Raw genomic sequence first — 27,319 nt, forward strand, 5'->3', positions numbered from 1 at the left:
TTCCCGCGCGCCGTCCACTTCCGGCCGGGGCTCCCGAGGCGGCGGCGGCGGCGTAGAGGGTGAGGCCGCTGCGGGTCCCGACGGCCCTCGGCTCCCTGGGCGGTGGTCGCCGTCTTTCATCCTCGCTCTCCCAGTCCCTGGCTTCCGCGGGGGCGCGTAGAGGGGAGGCCGGGCGGGGAGGCCGTTCCGGACCCCGTGGTGTGTCCCGCTCGTGCGAGTGGCCTCGGCGCAGGTGTCCCCCAGGCGCAGGTGTCCCCCAGGCGCAGGTGTCCCCCAGGCGCAGGTGTCCCCCAGGCGCAGGTGTCCCCTCGGCGCAGGTGTCCCCCAGGCGCAGGTGTCCCCCAGGCGCAGGTGTCCCCCAGGCGCAGGTGTCCCCCAGGCGCAGGTGTCCCCCAGGCGCAGGTGTCCCCCAGGCGCAGGTGTCCCCCGGCAGGTGCCCCCCAGGCGCAGGTGTTCCCTCGGCGGAGGTGTCCCCCCGGCGCAGGTGTCCCCTCGGCGCAGGTGCCCCCCAGGCGGAGGTGTCCCCCCGGCGCAGGTGTCCCCCAGGCGCAGGTGTCCCCCAGGCGCAGGTGTCCCCCAGGCGCAGGTGTCCCCCGGCAGGTGCCCCCCAGGCGCAGGTGTTCCCTCGGCGGAGGTGTCCCCCCGGCGCAGGTGTTCCCTCGGCGCAGGTGTTCCCTCGGCGCAGGTGTTCCCTCGGCGCAGGTGTCCCCCAGGCGCAGGTGTCCCCTCGGCGCAGGTGCCCCCCAGGCGCAGGTGTTCCCTCGGCGGAGGTGTCCCCTCAGTGAAGTGCCCCCAGCACAGGTGATCCCTTCGGTGTAGGTGTTTTTCCAGGCACAAGTGTCCTGGTGCAGGTGTCCCTCCTGGCGCAGGTGTCCTCCCAGGTGCAGGGGTACCCCCAGTGGAGCTGTCCCCTCCGTGAGGTGCCCCCAAGCACAAGTGTTCCCCTCAGCACAGGTGTTCTCAACACAGGTGTTCCCCTCGACACAGGTGTCCCCTCTGTGAAGTGTCCCCTCGGTGAGGTACCCCTCAGCCCAGGTGTTCCCCTCCATGCAGGTGTCCCTCCCGGTGGAGGTGTCTGCCTGGCAGAGGTATCTCCCTGGTGCAGGTGCCCCCACTTCTTGCGAGGTGTTCCCCTCAGCACAGGTGTCCTCCCGGTGAGGTCCCCCCCGCACCCAGCGTATTTGTCCCCCTGGGTGCTGATGTTCCCCTCAGTGGGGTGTCTCCCCCTCTGTGGGGAGTCTCACACCTGAGCCAGCACCAGGGAAAGGCAGTCAGAAGGGCCCTAGTAGGGGTTGGACCTGGGTCTCTGTTTATGGCCTCCGAGTTCCTCTTTTGCTTCTGTAACCCAGTCTTCAGGCTGGGATGGAAACTTCTGCGGTGTGTTTTTTACCTTCAGATTTTCCCTTTTCCCATGTGAGTAGCTTTGTTGTGAATCCAGGGTGAGCTCTGCTTCACTAGCTCTCCACCCACATCACCTTGGCTCCTGACTGTCCTTGACTCCAGCCTTGGGATGGGTCCAGCCACCTCGCTGTCTGCACCAGCAGAACGGCTGGATGTCCACTTCTTGGGCTGTTATCCAGCCGTAGAATCACGATCATACAGGCTTTAATGTCATGGAAATGCTGATGATAACGTCCAAACAAAATAAGAAGCAAAAGCAGGCACCTACAAGTCATAAGCAGTGGAACCTTAGCTTAAAAAGAAACGCGAAGGGGGAAAAGAACAAAAACTGGAAGGAAAGAAGCCCGGTTAGAGAGAGCTGCCCCTGGATGGTGGGATGTGAGGGGAGCCGTCCCGGGATGGTGGGATGTGAGGGGAGCCGCCCCCGGATGGTGGGATGTGAGGGGAGCCGCCCCCGGATGGTGGGATGTGAGGGGAGCCGTCCCGGGATGGTGGGATGTGAGGGGAGCCGCCCCGGGTTGGTGGGATGTGAGGGGAGCCGCCCCGGGATGGTGGGATGTGAGGGGAGCCGCCCCGGGATGGTGGGATGTGAGGGGAGCCGCCCCCGGATGGTGGGATGTGAGGGGAGCCGCCCCTGGATGGTGGGATGTGAGGGGAGCCGCCCCGGGATGGTGGGATGTGAGGGGAGCCGCCCCCGGATGGTGGGATGTGAGGGGAGCCGCCCCCGGATGGTGGGATGTGAGGGGAGCCGCCCCGGGATGGTGGGATGTGAGGGGAGCCGCCCCCGGATGGTGGGATTTGAGGGGAGTCACCCCTGAGTGGTGAGATTTCAGAGGAGTTGCCTCTAGGATCTGTATTTTTGTCCCACATTGGTATGTCTAATTTCATGATGAGAAAATAAAGAGAAAGGAAAGGTTGCAATATAGCTCCAGATAAAAAGGAGAAGAGAGGTGTCTGAAAGCATGTGGGCATGGAGAATGAAAAATTCCTGGAGAAGGTGGATATTGTTAATATTCATGAAGATGAAAACTGAACAGCCGAAGTCAAGGGGAACAGGTGTATCAGATTCCTGCATTGACCAGATGCTCACCAGGCAGCCCTCTTAGCTCCCGAGGAGGACGATGGTGGTGTGAGCGTGGAAGGCAGGCTTGCCTGGCATCTGAGCACCTGTGGTCCTCACGAGATCTGTGCAAAGAAGGGATGCATGATGTTTTCTAGGGCCGTTAAAAAGGGGGAGATGGGATTTTGGATGCCCAAGACAATGGGGACTTTTATAGGGGATCGTGGGGCTTGTGCTGGGCCTCTAGCTGCGGTGCCGGGTCGGGGGAGATGCCCGTGCTGTACTTGTCTTCACTGAGTCCTGGTGCAGCTGCCCACAGGCCTGGCCAAGGTGTTGGGGAAAGGCTCTGGAAAGGAGAAACTAGCCCTGTCTTGGGCAGAGATGTGCCTTGGAGTCTGATATCTACATGGTGGGTGGTCTGGGACCCACATCTAGAATCTTCCAAATGTCCCTGTCTCTCCTGCCTGTGAAACACCCCACTCTTCTCTTAAAGGTACAACTTCTCATGTTTGGGTTACAAAGGTTCGCTTATCTTATTAAGGAGCTCCTAACCCTAGTCGAGCTCTCCTTCAGCTTTTCTGGGTGATCGGTCTCAAACGCTCCCCTGGTAGCTCCACTGTGATCACCTGGTTGTCTGAGGGAGGTTTGTATCTAACATTCCTCCCTTCCTAACGACCTGCAGTGCACACAGAATACCTCTAGCATGAACAGTGTGAGGATTCCACCTGCCTTTTGACCATGAAGGAGACAGACAGGGAGGCTGTTGCGACCGCAGTGCAGAGGGTTGCGGGGATGCTCCAGCGCCCGGACCAGCTGGACAAGGTGGAGCAGTACCGCAGGAGAGAGGCGCGGAAGAAGGCCTCCGTGGAGGCCAGACTGAAGGTGAGCAGAGAGATCACGGCCACCTGCCCCGGTCCCAGGCGGCACAGAACCGTCTGTCTTGGGCTTCAGGTTCGCCGTGACGATTTTGCTGAACCAGCCTTTGTGGTGATGTGGGAGGAGGCAGAGCTGGGCTTTCTTGACCAGTTACTTTCAGCAGTGTATTACCAGTCAGTAGCTTTGCTTAGAAGACAGTGCGAATGGTGAAAACACACAAAGGAACATCCTTTTAAATACCCTGAGGCTGGGCGCAGTGGCTCATGCCTGTAATCCCAGCACTTTATGAGGCTGAGGCAGGTGGATCACCTGAGGTCAGGAGTTCAAGACCAGCCTGGCCAACATGGTGAAGCCCCGTCTCTACAAAAATACAAAAAATTAGCTGGCGTGATAGCGGGTGCCTGTAATCCCAGCTACTCTGGAGGCTGAGGCAGGAGAATGGTTTGAACCCAGGAAGCAGAGATTGCAGTGAGCCTAGATTGCACTCCAGCCTGGGCGACAGAGCAAGACTACATCTCAAAAAACAAACCAGCAAAAAACAGCACCCTGGAAGTGTCTCCTGTTTTTAAACAACACTGTTGGATGAGAAGTCTTATTTAAAGCTCTTCTACAGAGCACCACTAGAGGGCGTTTTGTTCCCATCATTTTAACTCACATTTAACACAGAACAGATCTGAAGCTCAGGTTCTGGTTCTGTGTGGGTCAGCCGTCCTGGGGCCACCTGTGGTCCTGGCTGAACAGCAGGAGCCCCTCCCCCAAGCCAGTGAAGTCCTGATCGTTCTCTCTGCCTCGATAAGACCTTTTAGGAAAGTAGTGTTCCTGGGAGAGCATAGGTGGCATTCTTCTGAAGGTACTGTAGTGGGCCACGGCCCAGGGCGTCTTTCTGAAGGTACTAGCGGGCCACGGCCCAGGGCATCTTTCTGAAGGTACTGTAGTGGGCCACGGCCCAGGGCGTCTTTCTGAAGGTACTAGCAGGCCACGGCCCAGGGTGTCCCTCTGAAGGTACTAGCAGGCCACGGCCCAGGGCATCTTTCTGAAGGTACTAGCGGGCCACGGCCCAGGGCATCTTTCTGAAGGTACTGTAGTGGGCCACGGCCCAGGGCGTCTTTCTGAAGGTACTAGCAGGCCACGGCCCAGGGTGTCCCTCTGAAGGTACTAGCAGGCCACGGCCCAGGGCATCTTTCTGAAGGTACTAGCGGGCCACGGCCCAGGGTGTCCTTCTGAAGGTACTAGTGGGCCACGGCCCAGGGCATCTTTCTGAAGGTACTAGCGGGCCACGGCCCAGGGCGTCCTTCTGAAGGTACTAGTGGGCCACGGCCCAGGGCGTCCTTCTGAAGGTACTAGCGGGCCACAGCCCAGGGCATCTTTCTGAAGATACTAGCGGGCCACGGCCCAGGGCGTCCTTCTGAAGGTACTAGCGGGCGACGGCCCAGGGCATCTTTCTGAAGGTACTAGCGGGCCACGGCCCAGGGCGTCTTTTTGAAGGTACTAGCGGGTCACGGCCCAGGGCATCCTTCTGAAGGTACTAGTGTGCCACGGCCCAGGGCATCTTTCTGAAGGTACTAGCAGGCCACGGCCCAGGGCATCTTTCTGAAGGTACTAGCGGGCCACGGCCCAGGGCATCTTTCTGAAGGTACTAGCGGGCCACGGCCCAGGGCGTCCTTCTGAAAGTACTGTAGTGGGTCACGGCCCAGGGCGTCCTTCTGAAGGTACTAGTGGGCCACGGCCCAGGACGTCTTTCTGAAGGTACTAGCGGGCCACGGCCCAGGGCATCTTTCTGAAGGTACTAGCGGGCCACAGCCCAGGGCGTCCTTCTGAAAGTACTGTAGTGGGTCACGGCCCAGGGCGTCCTTCTGAAGGTACTAGTGGGCCACGGCCCAGGACGTCTTTCTGAAGGTACTAGTGGGCCACGGCCCAGGACGTCTTTCTGAAGGTACTGTAGCAAGCCACAGCCCAGGGCATCCTTCTGAAAGTACTGTAGCGGGCCATGGCCCAGGGCATCCTTCTGAAGGTACTAGCGGGTCACGGCCCAGGGCATCCTTCTGCAGGTACTGTAGTGGGTCACGGCCCAGGATGTCCTTCTGCAGGTACTGTAGCAGGCCACAGCCCAGGGCATCCTTCTGAAAGTACTGTAGCGGGCCATGGCCCAGGGCATCCTTCTGCAGGTACTGTAGTGGGTCACGGCCCAGGATGTCCTTCTGCAGGTACTGTAGCCGGCCACAGCCCAGGGCAGGCCCGTGGTGGCATCCAGTATCACCAGGTGTAGGGCTAGATGAGGAGTGGCGTGAAGTTTTCTCATCATTGTTTTGTTCCCAGACAGCAATGAAAAAAAAAGTTACATTGTGAATGAATCAGATCCTTGTTAATTTTATTCTCTTTTGTGGGTGTTGGCTACTTCCTGCTACTTGATGGCTCTTTTCTAAGCTGGATCCTCTGGGGAAGACGTGTGCTTCAGGAGGCCGCCCGTGGCTGTCACTGGCCCTGCTCACCTGTGCGGCGTCTCTCCTCAGGCCGCCATCCAGTCGCAGCTGGACGGGGTGCGCACGGGACTCAGCCAGCTCCACAATGCCCTGAATGACGTCAAAGACATCCAGCAGTCACTGGCAGACGTCAGCAAGGACTGGAGGCAGAGCATCAACACCATCGAGAGCCTCAGGGACGTCAAGGACGCCGTGGTGCAGCACAGCCAGCTCGCCGCGGCCGTGGAAAACCTCAAGAACATCTTCTCAGGTGCAGGCAGATGCGCGATGCGCATGCCCATGCTCACACCTGTCCGACGCGCGATGCGCATGCCCACGCTCACACCTGTCTGCATGACCCCCAGAAAGCTCTGTGTGCCGGATTCTCTGCATGACCCCCTGAAAGCCCTGTGTGCCGGGTTCTCTGCATGACCCCCTGAAAGCCCTGTGTGCCAGGTTCTCTGCATGACCCCCTGAAAGCCCTGTGTGCTGGGTTCTCTGCATGACCCCCTGAAAGCCCTGTGTGCCGGGTTCTCTGCATGACCTCCTGAAAGCCCTGTGTGCCGGGTTCTCTGCATGACCTCCTGAAAGCTCCGTGTGCCAGGTTCTCTGCATGACCCCCTGAAAGCCCTGTGTGCCGGGTTCTCTGCATGACCCCCTGAAAGCTCCGTGTGCCGGGATCTCTGCAGCCCGAGCTGTAGACCGCTAGACAGTAAGGGTGATTCTTGTCTGCTCAGCGTCTTGTTTTGAACGTGGATGGAAGTGGTCAGTGGAGCAGGTCAAGGCTGGGAGGAGGCTTGCAGTGCTGCGTCAGGACGGGCCCAGCAGCGGCTGCCTGGCAGGCACAGTGTCGAGGGAGTCCCGGGCTGAATGTCGTTCCCTTGGCTGCGATGTGGCTGTTAGACTCTGCGTGCAGTAGAATGAAGGTGCTGCAGCCCACACTTAAAAGGAGCTGTGGGAGAAGCCACCCCGCGCTTGCAACAGAGCCAGAGGGTCCCAGAGCAGAAGGGATGAGGCGAGCAGTGGTTCCCAGGCAGGAGGAGACGCCTGTGCGCGGGCCGGGGCAGGCCTGGGACTCAGCGCCATGGGGGGTGACCCTTTCAGTTTTCTCCCTGACCGCCTCAGGTAGAGGGGTGCCAAGGGCCCAGTAACCTGTCCCTGAACGGTGCCAGCTGGCCCTGGGTGGCGGCTCCCAGCATTCGTGTTCAGTCTCCTCACACTTGCTGTGATGGGAGCTGCTTCCACATGCCCCTCCCTGTCCTCCCCTCGGTCCCCGCTCTGTGTCAGGGCCAGCAGCATCCTTCACGTCCCCAACTTAGAAGCCTCAGCATGATCTGGTTCCTTCCCTTCCTTCGTCCTTGTCTCTGGTCTCTTGGCAAGTTCTTCCTGTTGTTCTACCAGACACCTCTGCCCTGATGTCCCCAGCCGTCACGTGCCCCAGCGCACACTCCGCACTGGCTGGGCTGCATCGCCTGTGGTGCCGCTCGGCTCCCGAGGTCACGTGTGAGTTGGCGCGGTTCTCCCCGGCTGCCCACAGCGCACTCGGTAACGCCGTGTCCTGTCTACCCCGGCCCCGCCCTCCTCATACGCTCGCGGCTCAGCATCGCTGAGCACCTTGTCCCATTGCTCTGCGCGTGCCCTTCTTCCAGGCCGTGATCCACAGGGTCACACGTGGGGCCGTGGTCCATGTCTCTCTCTCTCTCTTTTTTTTTTTTTGAGACAGAGTCTTGCTCTGTCGTCAGCTAGAGTGCAATGGTGCCATCTCGGCTCACTGCAACCTCCGCCTCCGGTTCAAGTGATTCTCCTGCCTCAGCCTCCCGAGTGGCTGGGACTATGGGCTCACGCCACCATGCTCAGCTAATTTTTGTATTTTTAGCAGAGACGAGGTTTCACCATGTTGGCCAGGATGGTCTCTGTCTCAAGACCTCATGGTCTTCCCACCTCGGTCTCCCAAAGTGCTGTGCTAGGATTACAGGCGTGAGCCACCGTGCCCAGCCCGTGGTCTGTGTCTTTGTGCACGCCCACCACGAATGCCACAGCGCTGCCAACTCAGAAAGCAGCTCTTCTTGGTTACTGTGGACAGCCTGGAACTGGAACAAAGTCCTCTTGATGGCGTCCCCTTGGCGATGGTCTCTGGCGCCTTTCTAGTTAATTTCCTCGTACTTCCTGTTGGCTGCCTACATTTCCTTCTGATCTTGTAAAGCTAATGCTAATGACCAAAACGGTACATTACTGGGATTAATTTATCCCCAGCAGTTGAAAGTAGTTTCCTTCCTTTGATAAACAAAGGAGCCTGTTGTGTGCGTGTTTTTTGTTATGGATACATTTTCGTTGGGAAGATGTGGTCCGGCCCCCTTCAGACTTGTCTCGTTGCCCGTAACTGAGCAATGCTGCGCACACAGCTCCCCTCCCACATTGTTTATTGTGATGAAATGCACACGTACAATTTGCCATCTTAACTGTTGAGTTGGGTACCATTAAGAACATTCGTATTGTTGAGAAGCCATTGCCACCTCTGTCTTCAGAACTCTCTTCATCTTGCTGACGTGAAAATCTACACCCATTAAACGCTGACCTCACACCCCCCACCCCAGCTCCTGGTCCCCACCGTTCTGCTTTTGTCTCTGTGAATTGGGTGACTCTGGAGACCTCATGTCAGTGGCCTCACACATCATGTCCTTTTGTGACACGCTTATGTCACTCCCAGTGTCCTCAGGTTCTTCCACGCTGTAGTGTTAGAGGATTTCCTTCACTCTTGAGGCTGAATCGTGCTCCATCGTACGGATGGACCGCGTTTTGCTTACCTGCTGGTCTGTTGGTGGACACTGGAGTAGCTTCCGTGTGTTAGCTGTTGTGCACGATGCTGCAGTGAACCTGTGTGTACAGACAGTTTGCTTTCATTCCTTCCGGTACATGCGCACAAGTGTAATGGCTGGGCCGCACGGTGATTTTACGTTGAAATCTGCAGGCAACTGCCAGACCGTTTCCTCCAGTGGCTGCACCATTTGACATTTTTCCACCAGTAGTGTGGAGGCTTCTGATGAGTCTGCATTTTCATTCTTCTAGGTGTTTAAAAATTTCCTGTATGTTTCCTTTTTTGCCTCATTAATTGTTTGAGTGTGTTGTCTAATTTTCACAGATTTGTGAATTTTACAGTTTTCCTTCTGATACTGATTTCTGACTTCATCTGTTGAGTTTGGATACTTTGTATGATATCTGTCGTTTAAAACTCTGAGTCTTAATTTGAGGCCTAATACGTGGTCTGCCCTGAAGAATTGTCCATGTGCATTGAGAATAGCATGTATTCTGTTCAATGCAGTTGGTTCGTTGCAGTGTTCGAGTCCTCTGTTCCCTTGTTGAGCTTGTTCTGTCCATGACGGAGAGGGAGATGTTACAGGACTCTGTGCTTCTCCCTTCCATTGCAGCAGGCTCTGCCTCGTGTGTTTAGATGGTCTGTTAGTAACTGCAGTAACATTTACAATTGTCGCATCTTCTTGCTGAACCTTCTGTTAATAATTATGGCCTTCTTTTTGCTAGTTTTTTAAATTTAAAGCCTATTTCGTATTTATTAGTATACCCACTCCTGTTCTCTTATGGTGGTTATTTATATGAAATATCTTTTCCCATCCTTTTACTTTCAACCCGTTTGTGTCTTTGGCTCTAATGGCAGTCTCTGGTGAACATGCAGATTGAATCATGTTTTCTCTGTTTTTAAAATCTATTTTGCCCACCTCTTTTGATTGAAGAGTTTAATTGATTTTGCCCACCTGTTTTGATTGAAGAGTTTAATTAATTTTGCCCACCTGTTTTGATTGAAGAGTTTAATTAATTTTGCCCACCTGTTTTGATTGAAGAGTTTACATTACGTGCTTACTGATAAGAAGGGACTTCTGTCATTTTGCTGTTTTCTATATGCCATATAACATTTTTGTCTCTTATTTCTACATTTCATTTTTTTGTTCTTTTGATTATTTTAATAGTAAACATTTTAATTCTCTTCTTGTTTCTTTTGTGTATATTCTATAGCTATTTTCTTTGTGCCTGCCATAAAGACTGTATTTAACATCTAATATTATATCACTTCCATTTGAATTTATATCAACTTCAATAACATGCAAAAACTGTCCATATACGGCTTCATCTCCACTCCCTCTGGGTTGTTCGTTTCACAAAATTATATCTTTATACATTGTGTGTCCAAAAAGATAGATTAATAATTGTTTTTTTTTAATGCATTAGTTTTTAAAAATTATGTAGAAAACAATGTGGAGTTAGAATCCATAGTGACAGTATTACTAGCGTTTAGACTTCTTTTTAATATATTGGCTTCTTTTTTATTTGCCCCTTTTAACCAGAGAAGTATTAGTCTCTTAAGTCATATAGAACACAGAGAGATGAGTTAAAAACTGAAGTTTTGATAATACTAGGTTTTATGATCGTCAATGGACTTACCTTTAGGGAGACCTCTACCTCTTCACATGGCTTTGACTGGCTCTCTAGAACTCTTTCTTTTCAACCAGAGGGTCTCATTTAAGCCTTTCTTGCAGGGAAGATCTTGTGGTAACAAGCTTTTCAGCTTTTGTTTGTTTGGGAATGTCTTAATATCGCTCTCACTTTTGAATGACAGTCTTGCTAGATGTAAGGTTCTTGGTTGACAGTATTTTTCTTTTAGTACTTTGACTATGTCCTCCCTCTGCCTCTGGCCTCCAGAGTTTCTGGTGAGAAGTCTGATCTGCTCCACATCTTATTTAGGAGTCCTTGTTTCTGACAAGTTGCTCCTTTCCAAATTCTTTCAAGAGTTTGATTATGTTGCATCTTACTGTGGATCTCTTTGAGTTCCTCTTGCTTGGAGGTCATTGAGGTTCCTGGATCTTCGTATTCATGTCTTTCATCAAATGTGAGGAGTTTTCAGCTATTATTTCTTCAGATAATGTCTTGCCCATTTATCTCTTCTCCTTCTAAAAGTCCCACTAAGCATATGTCGCCCTGCTTGATGGGGTCCACAAGGTCCCTGGGGCTGTGTTCACTTTCCTTCAATCTTCTTTCTTTCTGTTCCTGATACTTGATATTTCCCATTGTCCTGTCTTCACATTCACTGATTCTTTCTTGCACCTGCGCAGATCTGCCTTTTAATCCCTCTAGTGAATTTTTCATTTCGTTTATTGTACCTTTCTGTTCATATTTTCTTTTTGGATTTTCTGTCTCATTATTGATATTTCCATTTTGTTCATACATGTTTCTTTCTTCACATCTTTTAGTTCCTTAAGCGTCTTTAAATAGTTGTTTTAAAGTCTTTGTCTAGTAGATCTGCCATCAGATCTTGTACAGGGACAGTTTCTTATGTTTTCCTTTGAATGGGCCATACTTTCTTCTTTCTTTGTGTGTCTTGTGATTTTTTAATTGCTGAAAAATGGACCCGTGAATCAAATAACATGATAATCCTGGAAATCAGATTCTTTCCCCTCCCCAGGTTATGCGGATTTTTGTTTCTTGGTTGTTGTAGGCTCTCTGTGCCAAGGCTCGGCCTGAGGTGTAAACTTAAAGGTCATCTCAGATCGTTTCTGAGCCTGTGCCTTTGCCTGGGCATGCATTGGTCACTTCCTAATTTTTCCTGTATATGCAGTTACTTTTGAATGTCTTTATTCATAAAGATCTGGCTTTCAAAAAGGGGGAAAAATGAAGGGAGTGGTGAAGACCTTGACCCTTTAAGTTCCCTGGAACTGTGTGCGGGGAGAGGAGGGGCCTATGAACAGCTCAGCTCTTTGCACCTCTGTGAGGTGGTGGTTGGTGGTGGTGGTAGTGGTGGAAGGTGGTGGTGGGTGCTGGTGGTTGGTGGTGAGTGGTTGTTGGTGGTGAGTGGTTGTTGGTGGTGATGGTGGTTGGTGGTGGGTGGTGGTTGGTGGTGAGTGGTTGTTGGTGGTGAGTGGTTGTTGGTGGTGATGGTGGTTGGTGGTGGGTGGTGGTTGATGGTGAGTGGTTGGTGGTGGTGAGTGGTTGTTGGTGGTGATGGTGCTCGGTGGTTGGTGGTGATTGTTTATGTTGCCATCTTGTGCCTTTTCTCTGCTGTCTTCCCAGAATGCTGCGTGCAGGCAGCCTGTTATGTGCTGGTGGTTGTTGGTGGTTGTTGGCGGATGGTTGTTTATGTTGCCGTGTTGTGCCTTTCCCCTAGTGCCTGAGATTGTGAGGGAGACCCAGGACCTAATTGAACAAGGGGCTCTCCTGCAAGCCCACCGGAAGCTGATGGACCTGGAGTGTTCCCGGGATGGGCTGATGTACGAGCAGTACCGCATGGACAGCGGGAACACACGTGACATGACCCTCATCCACGGCTACTTCGGCAGTACGCAGGGGCTGTCTGATGAGCTGGCTAAGCAGCTGTGGATGGTGCTGCAGAGGTCGCTGGTCACTGTCCGCCGTGACCCCACCTTGCTGGTCTCAGTTGTCAGGATCATCGAAAGGGAAGAAAAAATTGACAGGCGTATACTTGACCGGAAAAAGCAAACTGGCTTTGTTCCTCCTGGGAGGCCCAAGAATTGGAAGGAGAAAATGTTCACCATCTTGGAGAGGACTGTGACCACCAGAATTGAGGGCACGCAGGCAGACACCAGGGAGTCCGACAAGATGTGGCTCGTCCGCCACCTGGAGATTATAAGGAAGTACGTCCTGGACGATCTCATCGTCGCCAAAAACCTGATGGTTCAGTGCTTCCCCCCGCACTACGAGATCTTCAGAAACCTCCTGAGCATGTACCACCAGGCCCTGAGCACACGGATGCAGGAGCTGGCGTCGGAAGACCTGGAAGCCAATGAGATCGTGAGCCTCTTGACGTGGGTCCTGAACACCTACACGAGGTAAGCCGCCCTGGCGCCCGCGCTGGCTTTTAGGTGGAGGCTGTGTGTGCGAGGGGCCGGCAGTCGCTTGCCGGAGAGCCGACCGCGGGGCTTTGCTCCGGGCAGGTGCTCCGTGCCGTGGCCTCGGTTTTGGCCCAGGAGTGTCTTCTTTGTGGTCCGTGTGCCGGCGCCCGGCCTCTGGTGCGTGAATGCCGTTGTGTTTGGGTGGTGTCCGTGCCCTCGGCCTGCGGCCCCGAGGAACTTGACGGTGCAGCTCCGGGCCGGGCCTGTTTCCTGTGCTCCCCATGTGCTGACTTGCTTCCTCACGGTGACGCCCCGAGGTGCGTGTGTCGTTACTGTTTTACAGGTGAGGACACATGGTCCCAGGCAGGGCTGGGACTGGCACATGGCCACCCAGCTGGAGGAGACCACCACATCACCCCGCCACCCACCCAGGTTCCAGCAACCAGGGTTTGGTTTCTGTTCACGAATATGCTATAGCAGTTAATCTTCCAAAAATAAACAGTTACAAGTCTAGATAGTTCTAGAAAACTCCATCCTTTTTATATGGTAGCACTGAACTTTGTCTCTTAAGGGAACATGAACCACTTTGTGCAGATCAATTTGAAGTAGTGTTTGAAAATGGGCAGCGGTGGGGTTATTCCGAAATTCTTTAGGATTAGGTAGCTGAAATGAAAATTTAATTTTCCAACATGGATGGAAAATAACATTAAATAATGTTCTGGAATTTCTGCTCTTTCTTTCTTGCCCATCTTGTCACTGCCGTGAAGAAATTAAATAAACCTCATTTTTTTTTTTTTTTAGCAGTAAGGTGTATTTTTGTGTGTTTTGTTTGTTTACTGGTAGCTGTTTGTCACAGAGAATTTGCATTTCAGTACACAAGCACAGAAGAGAAAGGAAGCCCCGCAGAGAACGGTCACCAGGCCCCTTTGTGCGCAGCGCCGGGCTCACCTCCCCCCGCCACCGCCAATCCTCGTGGCCGCCGTGCCCGGCGCGTGTCAGCAGCCCCTTGGGGCGGGAGGCAGGGGATGGAGAACGTGCCCAGGTCACACGGCAAGCGAGTGGGAAGCTGGATTCCAGTCCCGTCCCTGGGCCCTCGCCAGGCGTGGCCACTAGACCGGGCTGTGCGTGTGTGCACCTTGCACAGACCGTGTCTTCACTTTGTCTTTCCACGCTGTGCTTTTCTGTCCTCGGGGCTTCTCTGACAGCTTCATGCTGGTCTCATGAGTTCTGTTGCCCCGGCCTTTCTCAGCCGAGGTTGAAGTGTTCACTAGAAACATTCACACGTGGAATTGAGGTTCTTGGGCAATAATCCAGATTAAATAAAAGTCTTTTAAAATGCAGAATTTTAGGAAGCACTTTTTCACTCAGGAAGCTCTCAGATTTCTTATAGATAGTGGAATGGCCCTTAACCTAAGAGAGGCCACCTGAGGCTGCTGGGTGCCCAGAAAACAGGTGAGAAATACAGAGGAGGCTGTGACGGCCTTCCTGTCCTCCTTTTACTCAGTGTCATTCTGCGAATGTATTTAGGGGACATCGCATGAGGCATGTGAATTTTCTGAGTGGTCAAACCTTAGACTTAAAACTTTCTAATTTTAATTTTTGTGGGCACAGAGTGCGTGTATCAAACCTTAGACTTTAAAGAACCCGACCTCATGCACAGATCCTAGCTTTGCAGTGAGACGTCTCCTGAACCGTAGCGCTGTCTCGTGCCACCTGGATGGCAGACGGGACGTGGTTCTGCCTGTTCTTGTCGATGCGTTTTTATCAGTAACGTCCTATATTCTGCGTTCCGTCACCATCCTCTGCCAACTGCACTGGCTTGCTTCCAAATCACTGCACAGCTGCCCTCCACGCTCAAGGGGATGGATTCCAGGACCCCCCGTGGCTACCGGAATCCTCTGAAGCTCAAGTCCCTTTGATACAAGAAAGGGTGTAGTGTTTGCATGTAGCCTGGCACGATCTCCTCCATACCTGAAACCGTTTCTAGATTACTTAGAAAACTGAATACAGTGCAAATGCCGTGAAAATAGTTGTTGTGCTGTAATTTTTGAGACCTTTATTATTTTTTATGGTTGCTTTTCCTGGATGTTTTCAGTCCGTGGTTGGTTGAGTCCGTGGACGCGGCACCCGTGGCTGTGGAGGCCGGCTGTGCTTGTCATCGTTCTGACTGAGCACGTTTGTTTATTCAGCGCCTCCTGTTTGCCAGGCCCTGCCTTGGCTCTGGAGGCACGGTGAACAGAACACACGTCTTCCCCACGGGGAAGGCTCTAACGCATTTGAACCCCAGCACCTTGTGAAGCCGGCGCAGCAGGGTGAGGCTGGGGTTGGAGGGACTCACGTGGTCTCAGAGCTGGGGGGTGACGCCACGGAGGCCCCAAAGCCCTAGGCCCCTGCCCTGCACTTTCCCCTGAGCCGTGGACCAGCTGTGACCAAGAGGTCTCCAGGGCGGGTGGCGGGTGGACATTCGTGGGTCAAGAGAAACCGCCTCGACACACTTGGGCACGCTGTTCTGTGTCTGTCGTGGCTTGTCACTCATGTTCCTGGTTCTGCTGTAGCACGGAGATGATGAGGAATGTGGAGCTGGCCCCGGAAGTGGACGTCGGCACCCTGGAGCCTTTGCTTTCTCCACACGTGGTCTCTGAGCTGCTTGACACGTACATGTCCACGCTCACTGTGAGTAGGGCTGGCCTGTGCGCCACAGGCCACCGTGCTGGTTAGATGAGTAAATGGGCTTGGCAGCAGGCGGCAGGCAGGGTGAAAACTGCCTTAGCCTGGACTTCCTAGGGTGCGTCGCTCAGCCGCTCCGTTTGCTAGCGGAGGAGAGTGCCCCTTCTCTGGGCCTGGATCCGAAGCTTGTCCCTGCTGGAGGCATGAGCCTGTGCCATCCTCTGCAGGCCGGCCAGGGCCCGGGACGTCCGAACCGTGTGTGGTGGCACCTGCCAGGCTCTCGGCTCTGAGTCCCAGGGTCGGGGGGGTCCGTCAAGGACCAAAGGGCAAGTCCGGTTGAGAGGAGGAGGTCAGCAGGGTCTGCCTCTTAGACAGGGGTGCGTCCACACAGCAAAGCAGCATTGTACCGGAATGCCGAGGTGTCCTCAGGAGCTGGGGAGGGAGTGCTGCCTTCTCCTGGGACGTGAGCTGCTGAGGCTGCTGAGTCTGGGAACAGGGAACAGGCCTGACCAGACTGACTGGACCTGGTCGGCCTCATTCTCTGTGCACTTGGGACTCAACAGCCTTGTCCTCCAGCATGAGGTGTGGCCAAAAGAGTGTCTAGTTTCTTCTCCCTCTTTATCTGTACCAAGGGTTCCAGTTAAATCCGGGCAGGCTGCTGTGGGCACTGCCTTCCTTGGGGGTGGCTCACGGGTCCCTGCTCCGGAGTCCTCATTTGCGAATGAGGACTCTCGTGCCCTGTGTGTGGTTTGTGCAGCTGTGCAGGCAGCCAAGCAGGCGATTGGCATGACCCACAGGTGCCTGCTCTCCCCTCCCCTCTCCCCCTCCCCTCCCCTCCCCTCTCCCCCTCCTCTCCTCTCCCCTCCCCTCTCCCCCTCCTCTCCTCTCCCCTCCCCTCCCCTCTCCCCCTCCTCTCCTCTCCCCTCCCCTCTCCCCCTCCTCTCCCCTCCCCTCTCCTCTCCTCTCCCCTCCCCTCTCCCCCTCCCCTCCCCTCCCCCTCTCCCCCTCCCCTCCCCTCCCCTCTCCCCCTCCTCTCCCCTCCCCTCTCCTCTCCTCTCCCCTCCCCTCTCCCCCTCCCCTCCCCTCCCCTCTCCCCCTCCCCTCCCCTCCCCTCTCCCCCTCCCCTCCCCTCTCCCCCTCCCCTCCCCTCCCCCCCTCCTCTCCTCTCCCCTCCCCCCTCCTTTCTCTCCCCTCCCCTCCCCCCTCCTTTCTCTCCCCTCCCCTCCCCTCTCCCCCTCCTCTCCTCTCCCCTCTCCTCTCCTCTCCCCTCCCCTCTCCCCCTCCCCTCCCCTCCCCTCTCCCCCTCCTCTCCCCTCCCCTCTCCTCTCCTCTCCCCTCCCCTCTCCCCCTCCCCTCCCCTCCCCTCTCCCCCTCCCCTCCCCTCCCCTCTCCCCCTCCCCTCCCCTCTCCCCCTCCCCTCCCCTCCCCCCCTCCTCTCCTCTCCCCTCCCCCCTCCTTTCTCTCCCCTCCCCTCCCCCCTCCCCTCTCCCCCTCCCCTCCCCTCTCCCCCTCCTCTCCTCTCCCCTCTCCTCTCCCCTCCCTTCCCCTCACCCCTCCTCTCCCCTCCCCTCTCCTCTCCCGTCCCCTCTCCCCCTCCTCTCCCCTCCCCTCCCCTCTCCTCTCCCCTCCCCTCTCCCCTCCCCTCTCCTCTCCCCCTCCTCTCCCCTCCCCTCTCCTCTCCCCCTCCTCTCCCGTCCCCTCTCCCCCTCCTCTCCCCTCCCCTCTCCTCTCCCCCTCCTCTCCCCTCTCCTCTCCCCCTCCCCTCCCCTCCCCTCTCCCCCTCCTCTCCCCCTCCTCTCCCGTCCCCTCTCCCCCTCCCCTCTCCCCCTCCTCTCCCCCTCCTCTCCCCTCCCCTCTCCTCTCCCCCTCCTCTCCCGTCCCCTCTCCCCCTCCCCTCCCCTCCTCTCCCATCTTCCCCATGATGCTCAACTTCCTTTAGTCAAACATCATCGCCTGGCTGCGGAAAGCGCTGGAGACAGACAAGAAAGACTGGGTGAAAGAGACGGAGCCGGAAGCCGACCAGGACGGGTACTACCAGACCACACTCCCTGCCATTGTCTTCCAGGTACCTGCAGGGCGTTGGCACAGTTCCATTTCCTAGGTGGATAGCGGGACCGTAGGTTGTACAGAATGACACAGATGCCCAGGATCTTCATCCATAGAGTGTAGGGAACAGACTGAGAGCCCTGCCTGGTGCATCTAAGCGTCTCCTCTCTGGGTCTCTTTCCTTCTGGAGCTGCAGAAGCCTGGGATCATAGTTACCAAATAGTTTTGCCCAAGGCCACTTTACTTTTCTGACCTAGACTTTATGGGTTTGGACTGGAGCCTAATTATGTGGTATTTATGAGTGACTTTCAAATGAGAGTTGGGTTGATGTCCAGGATTTGTCACAAAAATGGCACAGGATTGAGTCTAAACAGGTGGATTTGGGGAGCGTCCATTAGCTTCTTTTTTTTTTTGAGACTGAGTCTCACTCATTGCCCAGGCTGAAGTGCACTAGCACGATCTCGGCTCACGGCAGCCTCCAGCTCCCGGCTCAAGGCATCTATTAGCTTTCTCAGTTGCTTTCCTGTTCATCGGTCAGGGTTCTAAGTGTTAGACCCACGTGCGTTCTTACCACGGATTCCCTTTCCAGTGCCCGAGCCTCACTAGGTGTTACAGCCACGTGCATACTTACCACGGATTCCCTTTCCAGTGCCCGAGCCTCACTAGGTGTTACACCCACGTGCGTACTTACCACGGATTCCCTTTCCAGTGCCCGAGCCTCACTAGGTGTTACACCCACATGTGTTCTTACCACGGATTCCCTTTCCAGTGCCCGAGCCTCACTAGGTGTTACACCCACATGTGTTCTTACCACGGATTCCCTTTCCAGTGCCTGAGCCCCTCTAGGTGTTACACCCACGTGCGTACTTACCACGGATTCCCTTTCCAGTGCCCGAGCCTCACTAGGTGTTACAGCCACGTGCATACTTACCACGGATTCCCTTTCCAGTGCCCGAGCCTCACTAGATGTTACACCCACGTGCGTACTTACCACAGGTTCCCTTTCCAGTGCCCAAGCCTCACTAGGTGTTACAGCCATGTATATTCTTTTCATGGATTCACTTTCCAGCGTCCAGCCATCCACCCATGTCCTGTTTTTCCTGCTCTTTTTTCTTCTGACGCATCATGTTTTTAATTTGAGTGGCCTTGCTGAGGGTTGGAGCCCAGTTGTGTTAGAATCCTCACTCAGGCAGGGGTGAGGGCTGGTGGGAGACATTTCTGTCTGAATGATACCATTAGTTACTGACAGCCTATTCCAAACCCTTTGCTTTGTTTGGAATTGGATGCCATGAGAAACTGTGTGAGGAGAGCCCAGTGAGCTCTGCCCCCTCGCCCTTCCTCTGCCTGTGTTCAGCTCATGGCAGGGCCTGGCACCCCCAAGTCCAGATTCTTAGGAAATCTGCATCATGACGATCCTGGAGCCAGGGAAGGTGAGTCAGGTGCCCGAGGGGCCCCATCTCCCTGCGAGGCCTTACTCCACACGTTAGAACTTGAGTCACGTGGGTGAGGACAGACGCAGCCCCCTTGGGAGAAACCAGTGTGCAGGTAATTACGAAATGATTCACTCGGTACTCTCCCAGGGGAGAAAGTTGTTTGTTTGTTTTTTAAACTAACTTTGTTCTTATTCAAGCGGTTTCATTTTGTTCTCTGAACTTGGACTATCCTAACTGCCAGTTAGCAGATGGGGGTTTTATGTAACAGCAAACTTGTACTCTTAGGACACTCCTGTAAGATGATATCACAGTTCATAAGTTCTCCGATTTTTAGATGTTTGAACAGAATCTTCAAGTTGCTGCTCAGATAAGTGAAGATTTGAAAACAAAGGTACTAGTTTTGTGTCTTCAGCAAATGAATTCCTTCCTAAGCAGGTATGTCTTTTTGCCAGCGTGCTAATTTACAAATTGAACGTTTTTAAACATTAAAAGCAAAAATGTCTTGATCCTACTATGCTTGTTATTTAAAAAAAAACAAAACAAAAAGCCTGTGGATTCCCCCCCGTGTCTCCTCCTTGTGTTCTTTAGAGACGCAAAGGGATGGAGCGGAGCTTTTGCACCGTCTGCCCCTTGAGTGGACCACATGCCCCCTTGGGCTCCCAGAGCTATGGGTTGTGATGTCCTTAGTGATGTGCCGGATGACGCCAGCTCTGTTGGAGTCAGGCTTCTCCTGTCGCCTGTTCTGAACTTCCTGGAGTGGGGATGGTGACTCCCGGTGCAGTGCTCACTTCGCAGTGGGGAGGGTGCCCTTGGCGGGAGGCTTCCAGGTGGCCATGACCTGGCACGTCCCCCTCCCCATGAGTTTTTGACGATGATTTTTAAACCTGTACAGACATGGAAAAAATGGTTTAAAAACCTATGTTCACCCACCGTGCAGTCCACAAGCTGCCCCTCCAAAGCCCCTCGCCTGATCTGTTCTCCCCGCCCGTTCCGCTCGCTCTCTGCTGAAGTACTTTAAGGCAAACCCCAGGCACTGTGGCGTGGTCTCCACGACCCTCTCCAGCCGCTGCCGCGCCATCACGTCAGAGGCACGTGCACAGTGACTCCGTGGGGTCGTCCGACACCGAGTCTGCATTTGGGTTTTATCTCAAGTATGTCTTTTGATAGTTGTCACTCAGATTGGACTGCATTGCGTGAGGGCTTAGGGTTCCTAGGCCTCTGGTTCAGTAGAACAGCCCCTTCCCTCGTAAGCTGCTGGCTTGTAGATCTCTGTAGAGAGATGTCCCTTGTCCTCGTCCTCAGTCTGCCGTCAGCCCCGAGCCAGACGTTGGCTCTGCAGGCTTGGATCCCACTTACTGGCAAGTGTGCCGCCACAATGTGGCACATCAGGAGACGTGACAGCCACAGGTCCTGTCCTGGGGGCTTAGGTACTACGGCCACGCCACCCACTCAGAGTTCCCTTCTGCCATCCATCCATGGGGTCATGGCCAAGTCCCCACTGGCCCTCCATCCACAGCCGAGTCTCCACTGGCTCTCCATCCATGGAGGTATTAGCCAAGTCCCTAGGCCAAGTCTAAGCCGAGTTCCCACTGGCTGCCTATCCACAGGGGTCACAGCTGAGTCCCCACTGGCCGTCCACCCACAGGGGTCACCCCCACTGACCCTCCACCCACAGGGGTCATGGCCAAGTCCCTATAGGCTGTCTGTCCATGGGACTTTGGCTGAGAGTTTGTTTCTTCAGAGGTCAGTGTCATTTATGAGGTTAGATTCTTCTATAAAGAGAATGTTCCCTGGTCACCCTCAGCTTTTTGATTACCTGAACCACACTTTGGACAGAAATGCCAAGTTATTTCCCTTTAATTGCCAGTTTTCACTTTGCTCCTTTCTTAACATCTCCTAAAACTAGAAACGGTTTTTGTTGCCCAATTCTTTCACTTGCTGTGTGCTTGAGAATCTCAGTCAGTTTAAAAATAGAGTGTGTGGCTGCAGTAGCTTGTCTTCCTGAGATTTCGGGTGTCTGTTTTCAACTGGATTGCTTCAGGGACAGTTTCTGAGAGGGACGTTCTCCCTGACATGGGATGATGTTCCCGACACTGAGTTTCTAGGTGAATTGTATCGTAAATAAAATAATGCTTTTCCAGTTCCTCACAATCAAGTATGTTGTATATTTTCACAGCCTCTGAACCATATTTTTTCTTTTTCCTTTTTTCAGTTATTTTTTATCGACTCCTCAACGTTTTTATATTTTTTACTTGTTTTTAAGAGACGAGGGCTCATGAGGCTGCCCATGCTGGAGCGTAGTGGGGGCTCACCAGCTCAGTCCTGGACGCAAGCGCTCCCCCCGCCCCAGCCGCCTAATGAGCCATATTTTAAAGCCTCAGGTGAAGTTATTATTTAATAATCCATTTAAAGCGATCAACCTCTCTGTCCTTCCATCAGTGTGGATCATCTGAAGATTGTTTTATTTTTAGAGGCTCATCCGCTCGGGCGTTAGCGATGTGAAATTTCGGGCCGGGCACGACGTCCGCGTGGTGTCGGCCTTGCTGCCGTCTGACTGGAGTCCGTCTGTCCTCAGATATAAAGACGAAGCGCAGCTGTATAAGGAAGAGCACCTGAGGAACCGGCAGCACCCGCAGTGCTACGTGCAGTACATGGTCGCCATCATCAACAACTGCCAGACCTTCAAGTGAGCGGGGATGGTGGGCGGGGCGGGGCGGGGCGGGAGGGCGGTGGGCGGGGCGGGCGGGGCGGGGCGGGAGGGCGGTGGGCGGGGCGGGCGGGGCGGGGCGGGAGGGCGGTGGGCGGGGCGGGCCGGGGCGGGAGGGCGGTGGGCGGGGCGGGCCGGGGCGGGGCGGGCTGGGCCGGGCGCCGCGGCGGCGGGAGGGTGGTGGGCGGGGCGGGCCCGGCTGCTGCGCTGAACCTGAACCGTTTCCTTGCAGAGAATCCATAGTCAGTTTAAAAAGAAAGTATTTAAAGAACGAAGTGGAAGAGGGCGTGTCTCTGAGCCAACCAAACATGGACGGGATTTTAGACGCCATCGCGAGGGAGGGCTGCAGCGGCTTGCTGGAGGAGGTCTTCCTGGACCTGGAGGTGCGCCTGGCTCTTTCCTCCTGCCGTTTCTGGGGCCGACGCATGGGGCTTCCTCCCTGCCCTCTGGGACGCGGGCTGTGAACTACCGTGTGGACGCCGTCCGGGAGCCGGGCTGCGCCGTCGCATTCAGGTTAAGTCGCTTACGCGCCTCCATTTTCCACGACGCTGCGTGCTTCCTATGACGCAGGGTCCTTCTTATGCACACAGCTCGGTAGATTCATCCAGTAAGTATTACAGACGTCAGACAATTTAGTGGATTACAAAATAGAAATAAATATGTAAGGACCTGTGAAAAAGCCAGATTGAGAGTGCGCTCACACACACACACACCCCACCTCACAGATCTGTTCACTTTCCAATACACACACACACACACGAACAAAAATCATTAATAAAATGAATTTAACAGTGTATCAAAGGCAAACCCTACCATGAAATGTACGGATTATTTCAGAAATAGAAAGATGGTTTAGCATGATTTAGATGTATTGGCAGAAATCAGAATATATTTTAAAAATAAGGCCATGGCCACCTGGGGGTCCTGCTGGAAAGGGGTTCCTGGGATAGGTGGTGCATTGGCTGCTGGCTTCATCAGCATCTGGTTGTGCAGGAGAACACAAATGCGCTTGGAAGTGTCACCAAAGTGGCAGACACTTGTACTTTTCACAAAATGACTCAGAAAGCAAGAGGGAAATATTTACATTTGAAATTATTTCAAAATTTAAAAAGAATATATAGAAAAATGGACAAAGGACATGAACGGCCACTTCATAGAAACAGCAACACCAGCGTCCTCAAGATGAAACTAGATGCCCAACCTTATCCTCAAAGAATGACGGCCGAACGGGGTCTGCCGCTCAGCGGGACGGCAGGAAGCAGAGACACGGGTGCCGCTCGGGGCTGTGGAGGGTGCGGGAGAAAGGGGCTTTTTGTATTCTGTGTTGGCCCGAACTGGTTTGGGTTTTGAAGGGCAGTTTGCAAATAAACCCATAGGAGTTTTAAAAGTCGGCTTTAAGGAATTTCATCAGAATTATACAGATTCACTGTTGCATTATCATTGCAACGTGAAAAAAATTTAAATGTCCGTCAGAGAATTGGGCAAATAAATGTGGTATGTGTCGCCATTAGAGGTAAAATGCATCCATGCACAGATAGTTCCATCTTTAACACGTCATTTTGTGAGGCTCGTCACAGAAATCATAGTATAAATCTCCTATACTTAAAGTACACACTTGCAGATTATAGAATCGAATTTTTACCCGAGTACACATGCTGTTGTAATTGCAAAAGCGGTTCGAAGACGCTCGGAAGTGCCTCCCCACGCGCATACTCGACCTCGTGGGACGTTGAGGTGGTGAGTTCTACGATCTGTTTGTGCTTTTCAGCAACATCTGAATGAACTGATGACCAAGAAATGGCTATTGGGATCAAACGCTGTAGACATTATCTGTGTCACCGTGGAAGACTATTTCAACGACTTTGCCAAGATTAAAAAGCTGTATAAGAAGGTAAGAAGCTGGGACCTAGTCCCCTGGTCGCCTTCACGCTAGGGTCACCTTGCACCCTGCCCACAGTCCAGCATCCAGCGAGCCCTCCATGAAGACGAACAGTCCCTCGTTGTCCTCTCAGCCCACGGGAGGCAAGAGGCCTGCGGACGCCGCCTCCCTGGTTCGGGGCTCCGTGGCGCCCACTTGAGGTGGAGGGAGCCGTGGTTCCCAGACAGGCCTCCGTGACCCATCTTACCTTCTTGCCCTCCCTCTCACTCCGTGCTGCCCCAGGGGTTTCTTTTCCGCCGCAGACCCTCCTTCCTGCTGGAGCGGGTTCTCTTTCCTCCAGAGTGCCTGCCAGTGTCCCGGGGCGGCAGCAGCCCCCAGCACCGGCCCTGTCTGTGGGCCGGGTGCTGCTGTGCGGCCCGGGACTCAGCCTGTCCTGCTGGGCCCGGAGCTGGCCTGCTGCAGGGTCCCAGTCGTGGCCACTGTTCCCCCACTGAGCTCCTGCTCCTCCTGTGTGGTGAGATGCCCACAGCCGTGGCAGGGCAAGGAGGAGGAGACTCACAGCCTCCGGGGAGCCGCTGGGAGCCGTGGCCTGGGTTTAAATGAAAGCACTCGTGGTCCTAGAGCTGTGGAGCCTGTGGCCGACTGCGTGTTTCTCCCCAGAGGATGACGGCCGAGGCACACCGGCGCGTGGTGGTGGAGTACCTGCGGGCCGTCATGCAGAAGCGCATTTCCTTCCGGAGCCCCGAGGAGCGCAAGGAGGGTGCGGAGAAGATGGTCAGGGAGGCGGAGCAGCTGCGCTTCCTGTTCCGCAAGCTGGCGTCCGTGAGTGTCTCCCCCGTGCTGCTGTGGAGAAGGGATTTCAGCCTCACCCTGGGACTTTGAGGCGAGCAGATCAGAGTCCATCTTGTGTTTGTCCGGCGGGGAGCCTGAGTCCTGATGCTGCCTGACCTTGTGGTAGGACACGAATGACCGGGGGAGGCGGGGGCAGACACGCTCGCAGTGCCGGCTTCCAGGCTTCCAGGCTGCCCACAGCTCCCTGCTGGTCATCTCCCACTGACTCGCCGCTCACTCCAGGACCCTGTCCCATCACCAGGGTTTCAGAGTCAATCCTGAGGGCCAGGGGAAGAGGGAGGCGCCCAGTCAGGAAGGGGCTCAGCCAGAATCCAGCCGCTCCAGCGGGGAGGACAGCCGAGGGTGGCTCCTCACATTCCTGCTGCCCGCCAGGGGTTTGGGGAAGACGTGGACGGGTACTGCGACACCATCGTCGCCGTGGCCGAAGTGATCAAGCTGACAGACCCTTCTCTGCTCTACCTGGAAGTCTCCACTCTGGTCAGCAAGTATCCAGACATCAGGTAAGGGACGCACGCCTGCCTTGGAATCCTGGAGTGGAACGGTGGGTCCTTCCTCCTGTCGCTGGGCGGGTGGAGGGTCGTGGCTCACAAGGTCGGCCCTGCAGCGGGGCAGGCATTCAGGCGCGGCACAGCGGGGCACGTGTGAGGAGCAGAGTGGCTCCCGTGCTGCCTCCCACCCGGCCTGGGCTGCGTGTGGGTGGGCGGAGCTCCGGGACGCACCAGGCTGGACAGCAGGGCCGTGGTGCGGTGGGGGCAGGGCTGTGACTCTGCTGTGTCTGGTGGGGAAGGTTTGGCCTGTGCCGGGCCAGTTTAGGAAGCTTCCTCTGTGCTTATGGTGACCCAGGAGGGTCCGAGTGCCGCTTGGACCGGACAGGATGCCCTCTGAGGACGTGATTGCAGGGAGTCCCAGTGCCAGGCCCAGGAAAGAGGGCCCATGCACACCCTCACCAGACATACTGGCCCCAGGCCCCAGCACCCAGGGAAGGGGACCCACGGCACACCCTCAGCCACCATGCTGGCCCCAGGGAAGGGAACCCACACACACCCACACCCGCCATGCTGGCCCCAGGCCCCAGGGAAGGGGGCCCATGCACACCCCTACCCTCCATGCTGGCCCCAGGCCCCAGGGAAGGGGGCCCAGACACACCCCTACCCTCCATGCTGGCCCCAGGCCCCAGGGAAGGGGGCCCAGGCACACCCCTACCCTCCATGCTGGCCCCAGGCCCCAGGGAAGGGGGCCCAGGCACACCCCTACCCTCCATGCTGGCCCCAGGCGGCCTTTGCAGCCCCTGTTCCAAGGCACCTGCCACTTCCACAGGGCCACCTCCACGGCTGCAGCTGCCCACTTCCGTCCCATCATCTTGCTGCCACTTCTGGTTAAACATGGAGAGCGGGGTCCAGAGCTCTCCAGGGTCTCTGCGCTGGTTGGGCTGGAACAAAGATTTATAAAATCGATGTTGAAAAAGCTTTCTGAGCAAAGACAGAGTAAGATGAAAATGCAGGCTTGTTTCTCCCCTGAAGAGGAAAGGTGCCATCTGTCTGCAGCTGTCCTCACCCATTGCATTTTGGGGGCTGGGTGGTGAGGCCGTGCGTATCATGGGGGCGTATCATGGGGGTGCTAGGTGGGCGCGGGCCGACGACTCCCCATCCCCAGGGACGACCACATCGGTGCGCTGCTGGCTGTGCGTGGGGACACCAGCCGTGACATGAAGCAGACCATCATGGAGACCCTGGAGCAGGGCCCAGCACAGGCCAGCCCCAGCTACATGCCCCTCTTCAAGGACATCGTGGTGCCCAGCCTGAACGTGGCCAAGCTGCTCAAGTAGCCTCCACCGGCCTGGCTTGTGCCCTCCACAGTCCCAGGCCCCCCCCTCAGAAACACAGTAAAGCCTCCCCCTGCACGCCCTCCACAGCCCTGCCCCGTCCTCAGAAATGCAGCAGCCTCCGCCAGCCTGGCCTTTGCTCCTCTGCAACCCTGTCCCTGCCCTCAGAATCGCAGTAAAGCCGATTGCTCTCCGTGGCCACGCATGCTGGTTTCAGCTGCAGGCCTGTCCTTGGGCGCCAGGGGATGCACTGGGTGCGTGTGGATGAGCCGCGTGCAGAGGCCCCTCGTTCTGCTGTGAAAGCCCTGGGTGCACGGCCTGTCTCGGGTTCTTGCTTACTGCCGTTGTTAAAGGTGCGGGGGGCGCAGGGGACATGTACCTCCGTGCCCTCCCTCCTCCCTGGACCTTCACCGCACCCCACCTGCTCTAAGTACTCGGAACTCTGTCAGCTAATTAAAGTCTCCCTGCTTCCTCAGAGAAATGAAAGCGCCACGCACTCTCTTTCCAGTTAAGGTTTCCCGACTACTGATCCAGCATTGCCCAGGAACTGTGTCAATTACGGAAGTAAAAGCCTTCCCTCAGCCTCCTTGTCCCCTTCTGACATCCCAGACTCACTCCTTGGGTCCTTTGAGAGATGAGACACTCTCCTGCTGCGCCCAGCAAGCCCTGTCCCCACCCCCAGGTGAGCAGACCTCTGGCACTGGGTGGTGCCGGCTGGGTCAGCCATGCCTGGTAGATGAGCGATGGCAGGAGTGTACATTTTGGTAAAAGCAAATATAAAAGTGAATATGTCCTTGGAGTACATTTTCAAGACCTGTGAATCATGCTTTTCCTGATATGGACCCCTTTAAATTCTCTTTTCCAAAACGTATCCAACTCTCTACAGCGTCTGCCTTCGACGGTAGCATTGTTTTGTACGTTACTCTTTAATTTCATCCAAAGCTAATTAAGGGAATTACCCGAGGCCGGGTGCGGTGGCTCACACCTGTAATCCCAGCAATTTGAGAGGCTGAAGTGGGTGGATCATTTGAGATCAGGAGTTTGAGACCAGCCTGGCCAACATGGCAAAACCCCATCTCTACTAAAAATACAATTATTGGCCAGGTGTGGTGGCGCACACCTGTAACTCCACCTACTTGGGAGGCTGAGGCAAGAGAATTGCTTGAACCTGGGAGGCGGATGTTGCAGTGAGCCGAGATCGCACCACTGCACTCCAGCGTGGGCAGCGGAGCGAGATTCCAGGAGTGTTATTCCAGGAGGAGC

General features: G+C 55.1%; 1 protein-coding gene across 2 annotated transcripts; it reads left to right on the forward strand.

The window, feature by feature from the left end:
• Positions 1–26,338, forward strand: EXOC3 (exocyst complex component 3). 2 transcript variants are annotated; one of them, XM_064375827.1, is made up of 13 exons: positions 1–59; positions 3,144–3,343; positions 5,848–6,067; positions 11,966–12,647; positions 15,206–15,323; positions 17,257–17,382; positions 19,131–19,231; positions 21,372–21,482; positions 21,736–21,886; positions 23,272–23,394; positions 24,043–24,204; positions 24,607–24,734; positions 25,888–26,338. In XM_064375827.1, the coding sequence occupies exons 2-13, from the start codon at positions 3,200–3,202 to the stop codon at positions 26,057–26,059; spliced, it is 2,238 nt and encodes a 745-aa protein (XP_064231897.1). In that variant the 5' UTR covers positions 1–59; positions 3,144–3,199; the 3' UTR covers positions 26,060–26,338. The 2 variants fall into 2 exon arrangements, with proteins under 2 accessions (XP_064231897.1, XP_064231896.1); XM_064375826.1 differs by lacking the exon at positions 1–59 and having other exon boundaries at positions 2,969–3,343.
• The last annotated feature ends 981 nt before the right edge of the window (positions 26,339–27,319 follow it).

The sequence above is a fragment of the Aotus nancymaae genome, unplaced genomic scaffold (assembly GCF_030222135.1).
Source record: "Aotus nancymaae isolate 86718 unplaced genomic scaffold, 86718_ANA_hifiasm-v0.15.2.pri h1tg000014l, whole genome shotgun sequence".
Taxonomy (NCBI): Eukaryota; Metazoa; Chordata; class Mammalia; order Primates; family Aotidae; genus Aotus; species Aotus nancymaae.

What these genes read in the sequence shown, in the direction of transcription:
- EXOC3 (XM_064375827.1), top strand. Translation starts at nt 3,200, where the DNA reads ATGAAGGAGACAGACAGGGAGGCTGTTGCGACCGCAGTGCAGAGGGTT. An exon ending in TCCCTGCCATTGTCTTCCAG is followed by an intron (nt 17,383 to 19,130) that starts GTACCTGCAGGG and finishes TCCGATTTTTAG; the next exon opens with ATGTTTGAACAGAATCTTCA. An exon ending in AGGTCTTCCTGGACCTGGAG is followed by an intron (nt 21,887 to 23,271) that starts GTGCGCCTGGCT and finishes TGTGCTTTTCAG; the next exon opens with CAACATCTGAATGAACTGAT.